The sequence below is a fragment of the Dendropsophus ebraccatus genome, chromosome 14 (assembly GCF_027789765.1).
Source record: "Dendropsophus ebraccatus isolate aDenEbr1 chromosome 14, aDenEbr1.pat, whole genome shotgun sequence".
In the NCBI taxonomy this organism is placed as follows: Eukaryota; Metazoa; Chordata; class Amphibia; order Anura; family Hylidae; genus Dendropsophus; species Dendropsophus ebraccatus.
Genome location: NC_091467.1, coordinates 69,667,767 through 69,688,847, shown reverse-complemented (window position 1 = coordinate 69,688,847; position 21,081 = coordinate 69,667,767). Strand labels below are relative to the sequence as shown.

Sequence of the window (21,081 nt, the reverse complement as noted above, 5' to 3'; positions counted from 1 at the left end):
AGCAAAAGGATTTAGGCCCAAAATCTTTTCCTGAATGTTACATTTACATAGTTAATATGGTTGAAAAAAGTCCATCAAGTGTTTGTTCTAGTTTAGGTCTGCATGGGCTGCCTGGTTACTGGTGCCTTGAAATACACAGTGGAAAAGGGTGGTCCAACTTAAAGGGGTTGAAAAAAAGTTAAGGTCTACTTAATGTTTTCCAGAAGCACAGCACCACTTGTCCTTGGGTCATGCAGGCAATGTTCCCAACTCCAGTCCTCAAGGAACCCCAATGGGTCATGTCTTTAGGCCCAGTTGTGATACCTCACATAGTTTAGGTGGGAGGGGGGACTAGGCTACATTTTTTTAAATCAAACCAATCATCAGTATCCGGCTTATAATGCTGTTAGCAGCTCCTAGAGCCGAATAGAGAATACAGCTAATATAGTACTTACTTACCATATCTTGTGTTCAGTGTTCGGTAAGGATTAGTGATAAGCGAAAAGTGAGATTCGAATATTCAATCCCATTTAAGTCTAAGGGAACAAGTATTCGATTAGTGAAAAACATCTATTTGACCATTTGGAGAGTAAAACCGGAAGCTGGGGGATTTGTACGCTTATCGAATATTTATCGAATATCTCACTATTCGATCGAATATCTATTTGATCGAACAGTATTTGCTCATCACTAGTAAGGATATATCCAAGAAAACTGTTTTTAATCTGGTTAGTTATAAACTAGGCACAGGGCTGAGTTCAGGCCGTACCTTACCACATTGTGTGGGGGTGAATGACAGGCAAAGAAGCTATAATGTTTCTTTGCCTATCAATCGTCCCCTTAGAATGCACTGACAGGGTCGTGACTAGTTACACCGCAGACTCGCGTGCTGATGCATAGTTCATGGCACGCTGTATGTACCATGCTCCAGATTAAAAGCATGTTTTCTTGGATATAACCTTACTGAACACCGCACACAAGTTAAGGGAAGGAAGAACTTTAGCAGCTCTAATAGGAGCTGCTAACAACGTTATAAGCAAAATAGGGAGGATTTAAAGGAATACCGGAGAACTACAAAACAAATGGACCATCGTTTGATTATCAGAGCAGTGAGTGTCTAGCTTCCACCACAGGTCTGATCTACCAGTATATCTTCTTCAGCATATAAGCGTGTTCCATCTTTACTTGTAACCTTTGTCACCGGCCACTGACCTTCATGACTTGGTAGAACTCGGCTGGACTGGAAAGAATCTTCACACTTGAACTGGAGATTCCAAATTCTGGAACCAGGTTCCCCACCCATTGGAATCGATGTGCGCCCCGTGGACAAACACAACCTAAAGGGGTTCGCTTGGTGGCCGCTGGTGGAACGGAGGGAGCCACAAGGGGAGCCAGGAGGAACAACGGTGTCCTAGAAACAAAATAAAATATATATATCTTTCACAATGAATATGTTACAGACGTTATTATGGGAGAAGACTCCCCACTCGTGGCCTACAGTTCTGTGTCTAGGCTTCTAGGGATTTGTCAGGGCATAGTTATTTGGCAGGAACTTGAAAACCATATAAATGCCCCCCGCCTTATAAGAGGAGAGGGCAGGCAGTTCTTGCTGTGGACCACTATACACACCATGCATAGCACAGCTGTCTTCTATAGGCATTGTGTAATACAACCCCTCTCCGCAGTATCCTGAGCACTTATAACACATGCTGTGGACATGCTATTGATGTGTGAGCATACCAGGGATTCTTCTAGAACTCCCATAGACGTCTCTGGCTGCACACAAGCACGTCCACGCACTGCACCAGCCAGCTGATCTCTATAAGAATGGTGATGCAATGCTTCATGTCCCCTGTGGTGGCGCTAAAGGCAGATTGCTCCCAGGGTCCCACATATAACAGCTGATAAATGGGGCCGCACTATGATCTGATGTATGGGGGGGGGCTTCTAAAGATTTAAAAAAAAAAAAAAAAAAAACCACCACAACAACTTGACACCCAGGTGACGGCAATGATCTTTGCTGGGAATTTTCCAGTGAAGGGGTCAGACAGTGTGAAAGTCCTTGCTACAGTACGGAGGTTTTGCAGAAATTTCCATCTCTATCCAGGAACTTGGGAGATACCTAATAAGAGTCACATTATAAGGAGAAATCTATTACGTATTGGGAAGTCCCGTAGTTTTTTTTCTTTTCTCTTACAGGATCAGTACCCATTTCACAGAAGTCGTGCACAAAGGAGGAACCAGCTATTTATTCAGTGTGCATCAGTCTGTATCATCCCTCTCATATCAGTCTTTTCCACTGAGGGGAAACTCATGAGATCATATAAATGGTTAAATAAAAAACAACTAAGAGGAGGGTCTACGACCTGTAATGGCGACAACAACTCCCAGCATAACCCTAAATGAAGAGACAATGACATCTGGGCTGAATCCTGTCCCATAAAGTAGTCGTACATATGTGTTTCCATGGTAACAGACTACAGATTCTGTGTAGTCTGACCCTGCAGTCATACTCTCTTCCATCTTTCCTCCTCTTCTTACTAAGGGCCCTATTACATGGGACGATTATCGTTCAGATTTAACCTCTTAAGGACACATGACGTACCGGTACGTCATGTGTCCGCAAGAGGTGAACCGCCGCGATCCCGGGTGCCGCATGTAGCCCGGGACCGCGACTATTAACGGGCACGGTCCGATCGCTGTGCTAGCTAATTCAGTAATCGGATGCAGCATTTCCCTGGTGTCTAGTGGGGTGTATCGCTCCTCAAGCAATCCACATATCCTTTACCTGCTGGGGTTTTGCAAAATGGCGCTGATCCCGGCTCAGGATAACCCTAACCCCAGGGGGGCTTCTAGTATAAGTGAAAAAAAAAATGTATTAGTAAAAAGCCCCCTCCCCTAATAAAAGTCTGAATCACCCCCCTTTTCCCAGGTTTTAAATAAAAGTAAATAAATAAATAAACATGTTTGCTATCGCCGCGTGCGTAATCGCCCGAACTATTAATCACATTCCTGATCTCGCACGGTAAACGGCGTAAGCGCCAAAAAAATTGCGCATTTTTGGTCACATCAAATCCAGAAAAATTATAATAAAAAGCGATTAAAAAGTCGAATATGCGCAATCAAGGTACCGATAGAAAGAGCACATCATGGCGCAAAAAATGACACCTCACACCCATAGACCAAAGCATAAAAGCGCTATAAGCCTGGGAATGGAGCGATTTTAAGGAATGTATATTTGTTAACAATGGTTTGAATTTTTTACAGGCCATCCGATACAAGAAAAGTTATACATGTTATATATTGTTGTAATAATAACGACTTGAGGAACATGCATAACAAGTAAGTTTTACCCCAGGGCGAATGGCGTAAAAACAAATACCCCCCAAATAAAAGAAATGCGTTTTTTTTTGTTCAATTTCACCACACTTTGAATTTTTTTACTGGTTTCGCAGTGTACTTTATGCAAAAACTGAGCCTGTCATTGCAAAGTACAATTAGTGGCGCAAAAAATACGGGCTCATGTGGGTTTCTAGGTGGAAAAATGCAAGTGCTATGGACTTAAAAACACGAAAAAAAACAAAACCGCAAAAACGAAAATTGTCTCTGTCCTTAAGAGGTTAAATGATAATTGTCCTGTGTAATTGTAGGCAATGATTGAAAAAAAAAAATCATTCGTGTGTCTTTGATCGTTGATTTAGATCTGACCCTAAAATCATTGTTAATCATTCGCTGCAATACCGCATTCGTTCACTAACAGTTTAGTGTAATTCCAAATCGTTCCTTCTTTTGCTGGAATCAGATGGAGTAAATTATCATAGTAACTAACAACTATCGTTCTGTGTAATATGGTGAACGATTTCAGGTTATCGATAAACACTCGTTTGCCATATTCTTAAGTCGTTAAAAATTGCTTCGTCTAAAAGGACCCTAATATTCAGTAGGTTAACAAGAAGTAAAGAGCAGGTTCATGTCAATACGACTGCAGGGTCAGACTACAGGAAGGTGTTTGTAGTCTGTTACCATGGAAACACATGAGACTATAAAGAGATTTTAAAAATTTCAAATATTTGGAAAATGTTGAGTCAATTTTAGATGTATCAGGACATTGAAAGAAATGAGGGGTATTACTGTAGCTAAAACAAAGCGGGGGATTTGTTAATACATGCATGACATAAAAAGGTGCATATTTATTTGCACAATTTTGTTCGTGATTGTGCAACTTTTCTGTTTGAACAAAATTTGCAACTTTTTTATACAATGTAATCATTGATAAAGTTCCAGAATGTAAAAGACTTATAGTTACTAGGGATTTTACTTATGGGGTGACGCTTCTGATGGGGTTTGCTGAGCCCTGTATCTTCAGCTTAGAAAAAAAAATTCCTTTAATGGCGAAAGGGAAGGAAAAGTAAGAGACATTCATACGATTTCTGGAAGACCATTTCATCAGTGTGATTCATGACAAAAGAGAGTCACCCTCAGCTAAGGAACAAAGATTCCCAGAAGGGGAATGTGTGGTAATGCCAGGTCAATGCAACATCAGTGAGTCACAGGCCAGGAAGAGCTACACAACGGCCTCCTACAACGCCCGCAGCCCCTGATGTCTACACCGAGGTGACCCTAAACACACTGGAACATACCCTGTGATACGTGGACCATGGAAAAGGCCCAAGGAAGAACAGGAAAACTACTGTCAGAGGTGTGGGGGGCACTGGGGTTATATAGCGCCCCCACACTTAGGAGCACCGCAATAACATCTCACAACGTAAAGAGAAGCCGGGCAATGACGTACGAGCCCGAGCCGCCCACGCGCCATGTGTGTTAGTGGACGGTGGAGATGTATATACAGTATACTGATGAGTCAGGGAGGAAAAACGTCGCTCCGTATCTATGTGTTTATTCACATGTGATGATGTCACATTTTCTGTCGCAATTTAATTCAACTGTGCGACAACTGTTTCTCTCGTGAGAAATGTTTGTCTAAAGCCCAAAATATAACTGCCTATTCAGATCAGCTTAGCACGCCTATATACAGGGTGAGGAGGATAGGGGGCTGCCAGACATCTCCACAGGAAAGTCCATAAGCCCAATCTTCCAACAAGGCTTGGGACTCCCAACATGTCTTTCAGAACTCTTAACATTAATCCTCACGTGCCTAGGACTCCCACCATTCAAGTCAGCACACCTCAGGCCCCACGACGCACCTCAGAACTGCCAGCGCTCAGCACCCCCCCAACCTCACTTCAGGACTGCCAGCGCTAAGGCCACTCCCCTCCCCACTGCCAGCGCTAAGGCCACTCCCCTCCCCACTGCCAGCGCTAAGGCCACTCCCCTCCCCACTGCCAGCGCTAAGGCCACTCCCCTCCCCACTGCCAGCGCTAAGGCCACTCCCCTCCCCACTGCCAGCGCTAAGGCCACTCCCCTCCCCACTGCCAGCGCTAAGGCCACTCCCCTCCCCACTGCTAGCGCTAAGGCCACTCCCCTCCCCACTGCCAGCGCTAAGGCCACTCCCCTCCCCACTGCCAGCACTAAGGTCACTCCCCTCCCCACTGCCAGCACTCAGCCCCCCCCCTCCAGGACTGTCATCACTTAGGCCACTCCCCCTTCCCACTGCCCAAGCACTCAGTCCCCCCCCCCCCTCACCACACTTCAGGACTGCCAGTGCTAAGGCCTCCCCTCCCCACCGTATCTCAGGACTGCCAGAACTCAGCCCCCCTCCCCAACGCACCTTAGAACTGCTCAGACCCCTCCACCGACCCCCCCCCCCCCACCATGCCTCAAGACAGCAAGTGCTCAGAGCCCACCCAAATGTGCCTCAGGACTATCATCGTTCGGCAAGACCTGCCCACCCCCAGCACACACACAGTGCCTCAGGACTGCCAAGACACCATGCCTTTACGCACCCCAGAGATGTCAGCGCTCAGACCCCACCACAATGCATCTCTGGACTGCCAACAATCAGGCCCCCTATACACACCTCGGGGCTACCAGCGCTCTGACCCACCCGACGTGTCTCAAGACCGTCAGCGCTGATTTCATTAAAAAAAAAAATAATAATGCACCTCTGGACTCTTAATGTGGCTCTCATTATAGATCTCACTTCATTACTATATCCATTAATTAGTGTATAGGACAATGAAGGGCAGAAACAGACTGGGCTAAACCAGCGCCATGATGAATATAAAAGACTAAGGGTCCTATTACACAGAGCGATTTTTAACGATTAACGACTAATAATTGCAAACGAGATTGTTTATCGTTAACCTGAAATCGTTCACCATATTACACAGAACAATAATCGTTAGATACGATCGCTACTACGATCATTATTGCGATTGTTACTATGATTGTTTACGCCTTCTGATCCCAGCAAAACAATGAACAATGTGCAATTACACTGAATGATTAGTGAACAAATGCAGAACTTGAGCGAACGAATGTGGAATTACAGCGAATGATTAACGATAATTTTAGGTTCAGATCTAAATCAGCGATCGACGACATACGAACAATTTTTCTATCGTTGCCTGCAAGTACACAGAACGATTATTGTTTAAATTTGAATGATAACGATTTTTTTGCACGATAATTGTCCCGATTAATAGGGCCCTGAAGCCCCTATTACATGGGCCGATTCAGAGGAGCGCCGACCTGTCAGGGCAGTGCTTGCTCCTCATTCCCCACTCGCTGCCGACACAGTTACACACGCTGACAGCGAGCGGGTAAGATCTAAAGATGTGAGATCTAAAGATGGTCCGGCGGGCCCAAAGGAGATTGCAGCCGTCTTCTGCCGTCACTCCTGTTACATGAAACAACGGCAACAGATTGTTGCTAGGCTGATCTTTGTACTTTAAAGGGGTTGTCCAGCAAAAAACTTTTTCTTTCAAATCAACGGATATTGCAAAGTTATGTAGATTTGTAACTTACTACTATTAAAAAAATCTCCAGTCTTCCAGTACTTATCAGTTGCTGTATGTCCTGCAGGAAGTGGTGTTTTATTTTCAGTCTGACACACTGCTCTCTGCTGACATCTCTGGCAGGAGACAGGAACTGTCCAGAGCAGGAGAGGTTTTCTATGGGGATTCATAGAAAACCGAGACAGAGTTCCTGTCTCGGACAATGAGGTCAGCAGAGAGCACTGTGTGTGACTGAAAATAGAACAACATTTCCTGCAGGACATACAGCAGCTAATAAGTATGGTAAGACTTTAGATTTTATAATAGAAATAAATTACAAATTTATATAACTTTCTGATATCAGTTGATTTGAAAGAAAGTTTTTCACTGGACAACCCCTTTAACAGGCTAAAACACAAATGATAAGCCATCGTTGTGCTTCGTACATTGGCTGATTGTCTTCTATTATGGTGCATTTACACAGGCAGATTTATCTGACAGATTTTTTAAGCCAAAGCCAGGAGCAGACCATTAACAGGGAACGGGTCATAAAGGAAACACTGAGATTTCTCCTCTTTTCAAGTCCATTCCTGGCTTTGGCTTCCAAAATCTGTCAGATAAATCTGTCTGTGTAAACGCACCATTACACTAAACAATTACTGTCCGAATACGGCCAATAATAGTTTCGTGTAACAGGGCCTTAACACTCGGCATTTGATTACCTGTGGCTGAAGTAGTTGGATGCAGCCTTAGAGACTCCTGGAAAACGTGGGTACATCCTATGGCCTATGACTGTATCCATGTTTCCCAGGCAGCCTTAGGGCTGTATCCAACAGTAATCGCATGCCAAGAGTTCAGGTTTGGAGGAACCCAAACATACTCTGAGTTCAATCATCACTATAAAAGCCATATATACACAGAGCTGTAACTGAGGAACGAGCTTGGAAAAGGGAAATCCAACCATACGGCACCATGTCATACACACGCACACAATATATATAGTATCTAGACTAGATATGATGTAATGTGCGCTGTACAGACCAATAATGATGTAACATCTGCATAAACTGCTAGACACATAAAACTCTGCAAACTCACAATCCAAGAATAAGCCAAGTTACACAATAGAGTTTACGTTCCCCGGAAACAAGCATATTCCGGCTAAAAATATCTTACACCACCGTCTGTGCAACAATACGCAAAGTGGCTGATGTTACAAAAGTTCCCGGTTGGGTAATACGGAGATGGGGTCCACGTGTTACTCACAATGCCGGGATACTGGAAGGTTCGCTCGCTGTCCCTCATTATAAGAAATCACAAGCTCTGGCCAAACCACAGAGGCCGCTCCATCAATGGCAATGATAACCTGATAATATCTGCAATGGTAAACAGGGAACTCCAGACCGACAATGGATTCCCGATACGGGGCGGGGATGCGGGTCTACCGGCTGTACGGGAAGAGCTGGTGTACTCACTAAGCCGGTCATGATGAGGGACTGTATCACAACTACAGAGTGGTTATGTCTCCTGTTCATATATATTTCATATATACACCGCTATACAATAGCGGAGAGCCACCTGGCTTCACTAAACCCTCTGGAAGCAGATGACAACACGGACGCGGCTTTACTGGCAGACAGCCCCTTTCTCGTATGGAGAGAGCTCTGCTATTCTTCAGAGGAGGCAGATAATGATAACAGAGGATACCGGAGGAGGTCGAGAGGCTACAGGGGGAACGACTAACAGAGAATTATACATCACCCTGTGTAATAACCAGATCACAGTGTTACAGTATATATAGTGATCAGACAAACAGCCTGAACACCCGACACCATTAAAAAAAAGTTTACATTCTGTATTATACTCCAGAGCTGCACTCATTATTCTGTCCAGAGCAGCAGCAAATCCCCATAAAAAACCTCTCCTGCTCTGGACAGTTCCTGACATGGACAGAGGTGGCAGCAGAGAGCACTGTGTCAGACTAGAGAGAACACACCACTTCCTGCAGGACATACAGCAGCTGATAAGTACTGGAAGACGAGATTATTTAATAGAAGTAAATGACAAATCTATAGACCTTTCTGACACCAGTTGATTTGAAAGAAAAAGACTTTCTGGATAATCCCTTTAACATAGAAGTCTTAAGTATGACAGATGCCACTATGTGCTATAACAGAGGTATGGCTGTCAATGATGAGCAGACAAGGTGACCCATCGATCATCGGGAGCAGCTCCACATGTGCCCTGCAGGATAAATGAGATATTACATGGAGGGCCATAATCAATATCCTATCAATAGTACAAGTATAAGAAACTCTGTATTAGGTTTTATTAATCAAAAGTTTTAAAAAGCTGTTTCCCTGGCTTCCCCCCCCCCCCCCTCTCACTTCAGAAGAAGCAGGATTTGTTTGTCCATTATGCTCTATGGAGAGGGGAGGGGCCAAATGGGATGAGTGAGCAGGGAGAGGAGAATAGCATGGCTGTACAAAATATCCTACATCCTATCTTATTGCAGACTAGCAGTCACCTTTCTGACCTGTGAATTTAGCGTTTTGTGTGCCCAGTCTCCAAACTGTACAGCTGCTTCTCTGCTCTCCCTGCTCACTCATCCCCCTCGGCCCCTTCCCACTTCATAGGTTATAATGGACTCAGGAGAACCAGTCTTCACTTTGTTCCTCTGTAATGTAGACGGCTTTGCCAGATAATGAGCGAGGGGGTGGGGGCTGGGAAATTGCTTTCTGAGTACAGAAAGAGGCTTTTTTGACTAATAAAACCTATAACAGAGTTTCTTAAAATCTCTTGTACTATTGATTCCTGGGGAAAAAAAAAACAAAACAGGCCCTCGGCCTGTTTGCGGTCAGCTGCCAACCCCAATGATTACAATGCTAGCAATGTTATCGGAATGACTAGGCCGGGCTGTGGGAATGCTGAGTGACTACCTATATCCATCTCGGGAGTCCTCCCTAGATTTGTCAGCGATACGGTGAGGATTAAGGATATATCAATACATCTTGGCAGCTATTATATATATTAAAAAAGGAGTCCGTGGAGCCTCATTGAAGAGTCTCAAAACACAGGACTAGCCAGATATCCCTCCGGGAAGGACCCAGCCAAGTGGCAGCTCCTATTAGGAAACCACCAAATCCACCATATTAAGTGGCCCTATAAGTCAGTGTAATGACAAGGGATAAACCAAGGCTAGGTAACCATCCACAGACAGCTGTTTCGGGGTGTTGCCCCTCATCAGTGTGGAGCAGGATTCTGGCTAGGTGGGAGCAATGCCTAGTAGAGCCATAAGAGAAACAGATTGCTGAACTCAGGGAGAACAGCCAAATGACAACACTGCCGGCTGCTAATGAAAGCGCTCAATGCAGTGAAGTCCTAGGTGCATTGCCCCCTGGGAAACATGAGTATGCAAAAAAGGAGTCCGTGGAGCCTCATTGAAGAGTCTCAAAACACAGGACTAGCCAGATATCCCTCCGGGAAGGACCCAGCCAAGTGGCAGCTCCTATTAGGAAACCACCAAATCCACCATATTAAGTGGCCCTATAAGTCAGTGTAATGACAAGGGATAAACCAAGGCTAGGTAACCATCCACAGACAGCTGTTTCGGGGTGTTGCCCCTCATCAGTGTGGAGCAGGATTCTGGCTAGGTGGGAGCAATGCCTAGTAGAGCCATAAGAGAAACAGATTGCTGAACTCAGGGAGAACAGCCAAATGACAACACTGCCGGCTGCTAATGAAAGCGCTCAATGCAGTGAAGTCCTAGGTGCATTGCCCCCTGGGAAACATGAGTATGCAAAAAAGGAGTCCGTGGAGCCTCATTGAAGAGTCTCAAAACACAGGACTAGCCAGATATCCCTCCGGGAAGGACCCAGCCAAGTGGCAGCTCCTATTAGGAAACCACCAAATCCACCATATTAAGTGGCCCTATAAGTCAGTGTAATGACAAGGGATAAACCAAGGCTAGGTAACCATCCACAGACAGCTGTTTCGGGGTGTTGCCCCTCATCAGTGTGGAGCAGGATTCTGGCTAGGTGGGAGCAATGCCTAGTAGAGCCATAAGAGAAACAGATTGCTGAACTCAGGGAGAACAGCCAAATGACAACACTGCCGGCTGCTAATGAAAGCGCTCAATGCAGTGAAGTCCTAGGTGCATTGCCCCCTGGGAAACATGAGTATGCAAAAAAGGAGTCCGTGGAGCCTCATTGAAGAGTCTCAAAACACAGGACTAGCCAGATATCCCTCCGGGAAGGACCCAGCCAAGTGGCAGCTCCTATTAGGAAACCACCAAATCCACCATATTAAGTGGCCCTATAAGTCAGTGTAATGACAAGGGATAAACCAAGGCTAGGTAACCATCCACAGACAGCTATTTCGGGGTGTTGCCCCTCATCAGTGTGGAGCAGGATTCTGGCTAGGTGGGAGCAATGCCTAGTAGAGCCATAAGAGAAACAGATTGCTGAACTCAGGGAGAACAGCCAAATGACAACACTGCCGGCTGCTAATGAAAGCGCTCAATGCAGTGAAGTCCTAGGTGCATTGCCCCCTGGGAAACATGAGTATGCAAAAAAGGAGTCCGTGGAGCCTCATTGAAGAGTCTCAAAACACAGGACTAGCCAGATATCCCTCCGGGAAGGACCCAGCCAAGTGGCAGCTCCTATTAGGAAACCACCAAATCCACCATATTAAGTGGCCCTATAAGTCAGTGTAATGACAAGGGATAAACCAAGGCTAGGTAACCATCCACAGACAGCTGTTTCGGGGTGTTGCCCCTCATCAGTGTGGAGCAGGATTCTGGCTAGGTGGGAGCAATGCCTAGTAGAGCCATAAGAGAAACAGATTGCTGAACTCAGGGAGAACAGCCAAATGACAACGCTGCCGGCTGCTAATGAAAGCGCTCAATGCAGTGAAGTCCTAGGTGCATTGCCCCCTGGGAAACATGAGTATGCAAAAAAGGAGTCCGTGGAGCCTCATTGAAGAGTCTCAAAACACAGGACTAGCCAGATATCCCTCCGGGAAGGACCCAGCCAAGTGGCAGCTCCTATTAGGAAACCACCAAATCCACCATATTAAGTTGCCCTATAAGTCAGTGTAATGACAAGGGATAAACCAAGGCTAGGTAACCATCCACAGACAGCTGTTTCGGGGTGTTGCCCCTCATCAGTGTGGAGCAGGATTCTGGCTAGGTGGGAGCAATGCCTAGTAGAGCCATAAGAGAAACAGATTGCTGAACTCAGGGAGAACAGCCAAATGACAACACTGCCGGCTGCTAATGAAAGCGCTCAATGCAGTGAAGTCCTAGGTGCATTGCCCCCTGGGAAACATGAGTATGCAAAAAAGGAGTCCGTGGAGCCTCATTGAAGAGTCTCAAAACACAGGACTAGCCAGATATCCCTCCGGGAAGGACCCAGCCAAGTGGCAGCTCCTATTAGGAAACCACCATACTCAGGCAGTGTTGTCATTTGGCTGTTCTCCCTGAGTTCAGCAATCTGTTTCTCTATTATATATATTACTCAGCTTTCCCAGAAAGATCTAAGAGGTTATAATCCCTGAACACACAGCAGCAATGATCTCCTATGAGCCGTGCGGTTAGGTAACACATCTAGTACAATCAGGTGCGGTGACCCGGTCCTGGAGCAGGCGCGGTGACCCTATAACAGTTCAGGGAATCACCGTGTACACCTACAACCCTGCCGCTTCTGATGTGTCTTGGCACAAGATCTTACAATACAAAAACAAACCAGTTTCAGAATGAACAATAAATCCAGTTTACAATAAACCTAATACTTTCCTATATGAGAGCAGATTACACAGATAGCGTACGCGGGGGTTATCACCACTATCGGATGGGCATAGCAACAACATGTCACCAGGGTAACATCAATGACGATCCTATGGACTGGTGGGCACCGCCGCCCCCTCTGGGTTACCAGTATCTGATGGGAATAGCAACAACATGTCACCAGGGTAACATCAATGATGATCCTATGGACTGGTGGGCACCGTCGCCCCCTATGGTTTGCAGAGGGATCAATTCTTGTGCCACAGGGGTCTATATCAGAACTAAGGGTGAGGCTGATCTGGAGACAAACTTGCTGCCCTCCAACTGTTGCAAAACTACAAGGCATGATGGGAATTGTAGTTCTGCAACTACGAGTTCAGCCCCCCAGAACTAAAGCCTCCTGCACACGTCCATAGTGGTTTCCTGACCATACAGATTATTAGTAGGAATAGTCGGCCTATGGGTCATCATCCGCCAGCCACCCACAGTCATAACAGAACTACAGACGCCATGACCATATAATGACATCCTATTTTTTTAAGTCCAGGCTTCAAATGCAAGGACAATGGATGCCAAGTCACATGCACTGGCCCATAGAAGAGAATGGGTCTTATACTATCCACAATGGCTGTGTGCAAGATGCCTTAGGGTGCGTTTACACAGTCAGACTTATCTGACAGATTTTTGAAGCCAAAACCAGGAATGGATTTAAAAAGAGGAGAAATCTCAGTCTTACCTTTATGATCTGTTCCCTGTTTATAGTCAGTTCCTGGCTTTGGCTTCAAAGATCTGTCAGATAAATCTCTCTGTGTAAACGCAGCATTAGGTTTATAGCTGCACTTTTAAACCTACAATTCCCCATCAAGCCCCAATAGCCTGTAGCTGGCATTCACCAACTAGCAGCTCTCCAGCCCATCCAAAACTACAAGTCTCAGCATGTCAGAGCATGCTGGGAGCTGTAGTCTTTCAAAGCCAGAGAGGCAAAAGTTTCAGAGTCACTGCCCTGTTTCATATCAGTCTATAGTAGCATCCCCCAACCTCTGGCTGTTGCAAAACTACAATTCCCAGCATGCCACAGGTCAAGTGCTGGACATTAGATCCCAACAAGATGGGCAAGTATCTGAACACTGCAAATTATATATATATATATATATTATATATATATATTTGGATCCACCTAGGTCGCAGCTTTACTGACATATATACAGGAATATTGGGTGCTGCTTATCCCCAGTCAGTCTCCAGCACACTCCGACCCTATTCACACATGTCTATGGACGGCCTCCACTACAGTATATGGCGGAGACGCTTGCTCATACCGTTCTTCGGTGTCTTCTGAATCTAGTCACTCTTTCCATTGCACGAGTCTCCTAGTAACATTTTGCTGATCCTCTGGATTTCCTGTTAGGTGTAATGGGATACCCAAAGCTTAGAAGAGCCGAATCCAATAATCCAATACAGATGGAGACATGTCCGGCCCCTGCTGCAGGAAACCGTCACCTCCACACGACCAAACTCCGCTCCGGAGCCAGTGTATCAGATGACTCCATACACAGCCATTCTATTATACTATTTATTATTACAATTATTGGAAAGTCTCATTTTACAAGCGGCAGTAACAGAGAGGATCTTACACGTCCCTTTATGAAACCATTCAGTTCAATGAGAAATGTGTAATGCTTTGGTTGCCCTGGGGGGGCGCCACAGGGAAATTATCTATGGGAATAGTGGTAGGGAACCTTGGCTCTCTAGCTGTTGCAAAACTACAACTCCCATCATGCCTGGACAGCCAAAGCTTTAGATTTAAAGTTGCAGCAGTTTTTACCTTAAGGTACTACAACTCCCAGCATGTGCCGACGGCTGCTTATGGTGCCGATATTCACCTGGGTCTATTCCCAGCCTTTGTATTGAATGACCAGGGTACAGTGTGTCCTCAGAAGGGATGACATCACATCCCGGCAGCCGGAGGAAGCGATGTCTCGGCCTGTTACATTGTAAGGTCACAAGCCTCTCCGCGGCGGCCATAGGATCCCTCACATAGTCTATGACTGTGAAGAAGCAGAACTGTTTGTTCTTCTCTCCCTGATCGGCCCCATGAAGTAATAACAATCCACATTCCTGGGGTGGACACCATGTATAAACGTCCAAGAGGAAGGAGCTGGATGAGGTACGAGGGGATGGGGTGAGATCTCGTCACTCCAGCCCCCACACTACGTAACCCGCCATCATTCCCTAAATTTCATCATTCTGAAGAGCGCATAGCTGAAGGGTTAGATCAGCGCGAAGAGCAGGAAACGGCAAGGTACCTCAGGTTCTTAAAGTGTCCCTTTAAGTATATGGGGTACGCTCTCCAGTCTAATGGTGCGTTTACACAGACAGATTTATCTGACAGATCTTTGAAGCCAAAACCAGGAACAAACTATAAACAGGGATCAGGTCATAAAGGAAAGACTGGGATCTATCCTCTATTCAAATCCATTGCTGGCTTTGGCTTCCAAAATCTGTCAGATAAATCTTTCTGTGTAAACGCACCCTAAGAGCCCTATTACACGGGACGATTATCGTGCGAAAAATCATTAATTAAACAATAAATCGTTCTGTGTAATTGCAGGCAACGATCGAAAAATCGTTCGTATGTCGTTGATCGATTTAGATCTGAACCTAAAATTATCGTTAATCGTTCGCTGTAATTCCACATTCGTTCGCTCAAGTTCCGCGTTTTTACACTAATCGTTCAGTGTAATTGCACATTGTTCATTGTTTTTCTCGGATCAGAAGGAACAAACGATCTTAGCTAAACGATCGTAACTAATGATTATCGTTCTGTGTAATATGGTGAACAATTTCACGTTAACGATAAACAATCTCGTTTCCGATCGTTTATTGTTAGTCGTTAATCAATAAAAATCACTCCATGTAATAGGACCCTAACACAGCGCTCTCTGCTGCCACCTCTGTCCATGTCAGGAACTGTCCAGAGCAGGAGAAGTTTTCTATGGGGATTTGTTGCTGCTCTGGACAGTTCCTGACATGGACAGAGGTGGCAGCAGAGAGCACCGAGTCAGATTGGAAAGAATACACCACTTCCTGCAGGACATACAGCAGCTGATAAGACTGAAGAACTTTTTTTTTTTTTTTTTTTTTTTTTTAAACAGAAGTAATTTACTTCTAAAAAAAATTCTCTGGGGTACCCCTTTAAAGTCAATTCAGGAAATAAAAATATAAAAATGAACTTTCTAGGGTTCTTTTCACAATTGCATCTGAGGCTCAGGCTTAGATCGGTGCTAATTTGTCCAGGAAACGATGGACAACACTGAATGGACCAGATATGATGAATATACTTCTTTTCCTCCTGTCCCCTACTGTTAGTATATAATAATCCACTGTCACGGCGGCCATGGTGATGTGCGGTCCTTATTGATGTATCACCACAATACAGGATAATACTCCAACATGGAAGACGCCAAACATCATCATCAAAAGGGCATCAGATGGCAGAGGAAAGGTTTATGTCTACAGCAATGACCCGACCATTGTCTTTCTAGCCATTGCAAAACGACAAGGGCTGTCAGTGCATGATGGGAGATGTATTGCCACAAGGACTGGAAAGCCAATAGTTGGGGAACATTGCGATGGTGGACCTGTAAACAGAAACCTTACGTAGTAAAGTAAGATCCATTGGACAGAGAGGACAAAAAAGCAGCACTTCACTACGGCCTAGGGTGCGATATAAAGACCACTATAAGATTGGTCCTCTCTACGTCTGGCGGTAGAACGCTTACTCATATGTTTCTCAGCCTCCACCATATCCACCAACGTGCTGTCTCTTTCCAGTGCACAGTAATAAGAAGTGCTGATCTCAGTAACACCATCTGATATGAACGCTGATGGCAGGGACCTAATATAGTAAAGAAAAAAAAAAAACACCTTCATCAAACAGCATCACCAGAGTGATCACATGAAGTGGTGAAGGTATGAGTGTGCCATGTGTGTAGAGCCTGGCACTGTAGGCAGCTGTGATGTGACCCGCCGTCATGTGCGCTTCCTGAACACATCACACAAGATGCCTATCTACACCCAGATGGCACGCCACGAACGGCGCTTTTTTATTTTTATTTCTAGGTACGACACTTCCCAAAAGACGTCCAGGAGGTGGATGGAGGCTCAAGGATAAGCGTCTGGCCATTGCTCACCCTGCAGGATATGAGGACGACCGCACTGATTCAGCACATGTCTCACTGCTGGGAAATATTACTACGCTGACCCAGAGGAGAAACCTCAAAGTGTGAGATCACCTGAGCCGCCGCTGTGGACCCCCCTCCCCCCGACAAAAAACAAACAGCTGGGTCTGCATGGGTACTATAGTGTTTGCCCAGTGCACACACACATATATATATATAGCATGGTGCGTACAGGAAGCCAATAAAGCCGCTCTGGAAGGATGTCCATAGACACAAAGGGTGGACCAACAATGCCATATGGATGTGTTACTGGAAGTGTAGAGTGTGATAATACTGTAACCTGGGCAGTGCAAGCGATATACTCCCTGTAAGGCATCGCAGTCCTAACCCTGAGGCCACGTTGCAGGTCACACAGAGAAATGCACCAACTTCAAAAGGTTACACAAAGGAAAAGCAGCCGAGCAAGATCTACAACACAGGTGTCAAACCTGCGGCCCTCCAGATGCTAAAGCTTTGGCTGTCCAGGCATGATGGGAGTTGTAGTTCTGCGATAGCTGGAGGGCCGCAGGTGTGACACCTGTGACCTGCATTGACTTCTCCTATGGAAGCTCAACCTAGGATCCCACGTTAACATTGCACAGATACATACACAATCTCAAGAATCAGGACGGTCGTGATGGTAACCTACAAAGAGGCGGAGGACGAGCAATCTGTGGTGACTGCCCATCTAATCCATCGATGGCTCCTATAACCCGTCACTGAGTGTAACATCCAATACGGAGTGACGTCCATAGCAGGTCACCAGGCTGTGGCTCTCCCACTACAACCCCCAGCATGTATCTGTCACAGCTTGATGGGATGTAACTAACAGGCCTGGGAGTCTACAGTATATAATAGAGCAGACTGTCTCACCATTGTGTACCAGGCCATTATTCACTTCCCTCCCCTCCAACGTATAGACAATGGTTTACAATAGGGATGTACTATAGGGTACGAGCAGGGGGGGGTCAGGTTTGCATGTATTCACGGCTGTATACTTCATTATGACGAGAGCGGCTGACAGTAAGTGTCAGCCAGATACCGCAACACCCATCCTTACCCAAGGCCTCATTTATACACTGCACTCATCTCCTAGTACGAATACCTGGGGGAGATGGGCACATGTTTTGTGTTAAAGGGGTTGTTTACCAAAAATGTTCTTCTTTTAAATTAACTAGTGCCAGAAATTTGTAATTAACTTTTAATTATTTTTATTATAAAAATCTCCAGTCCTTATCAGCTGCTGTATGACCTGCAGGAAGTGGTGTATTCTTTCCAGTCTGACACAGCGCTCCCTGCTGCCACCTCTGTCCATGTCAGGAACTGTCCAGAGCAGCAGCAAATCCCCATAGAAAACCTCTCCTGCTCTGGACAGTTCCTGACATGGACAGAGGTGGCAGCAGAGAGCAATGTGTAAGACTGGATAGAATACACCACTTCCTGCAGGACATACGGCAGCTGATAAGTACTGGAAGACTGGAGATTTTTTAATAGAAGTAAATTACAAATCTCTGGCCCTTGTTAGGACCAGTTGAAAGAAAAAAAAATACTGGTGAACAAACCCTTTAAAGGGTTCCCAGGTACAACTTCACTGCACGTTCAGCTTCCTCAGGAGCTCCTAAAACTAGTGGGTTTGACTCCACATACTATTACTAAGACCAGGTTTTGATTAAAAATTCTCATGTTTTCCACTTTTATCTTTGGCCTCAGAGAAGCTCATCTCCACAATACTACTTACACTATAAGAGCATCACAGCTGACAGGGAACGGCAGCAACAGGTACTGACAAAGGGGCTGCCAGGGCGGACGGTACCGGTGAAGGGATGCTCCCAAAATGGGGACGCAGATAAATAGTAAAGTCATTTTTCCATTGACTTCCATAATAAAAAAAGATCCGTTTTTTTTTTATAATGGAAGTCAGTTTTTCTTCATCAGTTTTTCTGCAAAAAACGGATTGCAAAAATGTAGTGTGAACCCTGCCTTATGAGGAAGGAAGGCTTGAAGAGAATCTAGCCTGCTGATAGCCCCCTATAGCGCCCAGGATGCTGAGGAGGAAGGTATGGAAGTTACCTTCCTCTTCGGCGCCGTTAGCTGAAGTAATCTTCGCTCCGGAGCACTGCCGCGTAATCCAGCCCACCCCTTCTAATGATAATCAATGAAAGGAGCAGGCCGGATGATGTGCCAGTGCTCCGGAGCGAAGATTACTCCAGCTAACGGCGCCGAAGAAGAAGGTAACTTACATAGTGCCCGTGAAGCTGAGGAGGAAGGTATGTAAGTAACCTTCCTGTTCTGCGCCGTTAGCTGGAGTAATCTTCGCTCCGGAGCACTGGCACATCATCCGGCCTGCTCCTCACATTGATTATCATTAGAAGGGGTGGGCTGGATTACGTGGCAGTGCTCCAGTGAAGATTACTCCGACTCCGGTAACTTCCATACCTTCCTCCTCAGCATCCAGGGCGCTATAGGCGGCTATATAGATTGGTCTAACCTGCTGATAGTTCCCCTCTAACTTCCCAACGGTGTAAGCGTTGTGCTGGTATAATAAACCCTTTGCTGGTCTCATGTATACCTGCTGTTTTGGATCCTCGGCACAGTGCGGATCTTTGTGAGCACAGTTCTTTGCCACCTGGTTTTACTGCAGAAAAGCAGTGAGGCAGGGTCCACACCACGACACGTATACCTCACCCCCCTATCTATGCACTGACCCCAATGTCTCCTATGTCAGCAGGAAATTACCGAAATGTAGTGACCTTAGGCCATAGAAGTGAATGGGTCCTGTGTACACAGATACATTAGCCCCCCCGATTCTAACAGGGTACCGACATAGCTGTGCCTCAGTAATGTGAACCCCGCTGCACAACCTTTCTGGACACTTCTCCATCCTCCATTGAAGTCAATGGGAGCAGGGTTTTATCACAGCAAACACAGTATGGAGTGTTTAGCACAGAAATCAGCAGTTAGTGTCCCTCCCATCATGCACTTTGCCCAGCACCAAGGAGAAGGATGCAGATCACGCTGGGCAACCACGTTGCCATGGCAACCATACAACACCCAGCGAGTTGAAAGCATAAACCCTTACAATCAGAATAGGACTGGGTATGGTGACCTTACTCCCAACACAGAACACCACAGGGGGGGGGGGGGGACACTAATCACGTGAGCATGCCCATGGCAACCAATCACAGCTCAGCTTTCATTTTACCACAGCTATGTGAATATGAAAGCGGTGACTGGTTGCTATGGGTAACAGGCAGCTTTACCTCAGGACACTTATGTAGCCGTAATGTCCGCGGTCTCCACACAGCGATGGAGGTGACAGACACACGGCACTACATCCCCGGTTATCACCCTCACCCGTACCTGCCCGCTCGGTCCCGGTTCCGGTCACAGAGACGAGCCAAGAGGGCCAGGAGCCCCGGACCGCGGAGCCGCCGCCATAACACTGCGGGCGCCGCCATCTTACCAGGAAGTGAGAGCGGCCAGCCCCGCCCCTTGTGAGGAGATTGTACTGTGCGCTGTGTGAGGAGGGAGGTTATACTGTGCGCTGTGTGAGGAGGGAGGTTGTACTGTGCGCTGTGTGTGAGGAGGGAGGTTGTACTGTGCGCTATGTGTGAGGAGGGACTGCAGGGTCAGGAGAGGTTGTACTGTGTGAGGAGAGACTGCAGGGTCAGGAGAGGTTGTACTGTGTGAGGAGAGACTGCAGGGTCAGGAGAGGTTGTACTGTGTGCTGTGTGTGAGGAGAGAGGTTGTACTGTGTGAGGAGAGACTGCAGGGTCAGGAGAGGTTGTACTGTGTGAGGAGGGACTGCAGGATCAGGAGAGGTTGTACTGTGTGAGGAGAGAGGTTGTACTGTGCCGCCTGTGGAGGTCACCCTGTCTCTGCCCCTCAGGTACCAGGACCAAAGCAGCCGCCCACAGCAGCCAATCAGGACTTATAAATAACAGCCAGCATGATTCTGATTGGTCGCTAGCAACCAATCAGCTCCATTTTCACAGCACTTACATAGAAAAGCAGCAATGTGATTGGCTGAGGGTTCATTGTGGCTCCTGGGCCCTCACTGACCCTGAGGGGCCGCATGCCAGTTTGGAGACTGACCATGCAGCTGCTATGGGGCCCCTGAAGAAGAAGGAGGAGGGCCTAGAATCACCAAGATATGGCAGCAATGATAAGATAGAAAACAAGAGCGGGCAGTGGGCACAAA

The 21,081-nt window shown here is 46.3% G+C and overlaps 1 protein-coding gene across 1 annotated transcript in view; it reads right to left on the bottom strand.

Annotated features, from left to right (window-relative positions):
* The window catches only part of PGS1 (phosphatidylglycerophosphate synthase 1), a 43,525-nt gene extending 22,794 nt beyond the window's left edge, over positions 1 to 20,731 (bottom strand). Inside the window, exons 1-2 of the mRNA XM_069951546.1 lie at positions 20,241 to 20,731; positions 1,192 to 1,390 (exon numbers count right to left, since the gene is read on the bottom strand). Of these exons, the coding sequence (XP_069807647.1) occupies positions 1,192 to 1,390; positions 20,241 to 20,338 (297 nt within the window). The 5' untranslated portion in view covers positions 20,339 to 20,731. The remainder of the gene's footprint in view (positions 1 to 1,191; positions 1,391 to 20,240) is intronic.
* Between the last annotated feature and the right edge of the window lie 350 nt (positions 20,732 to 21,081).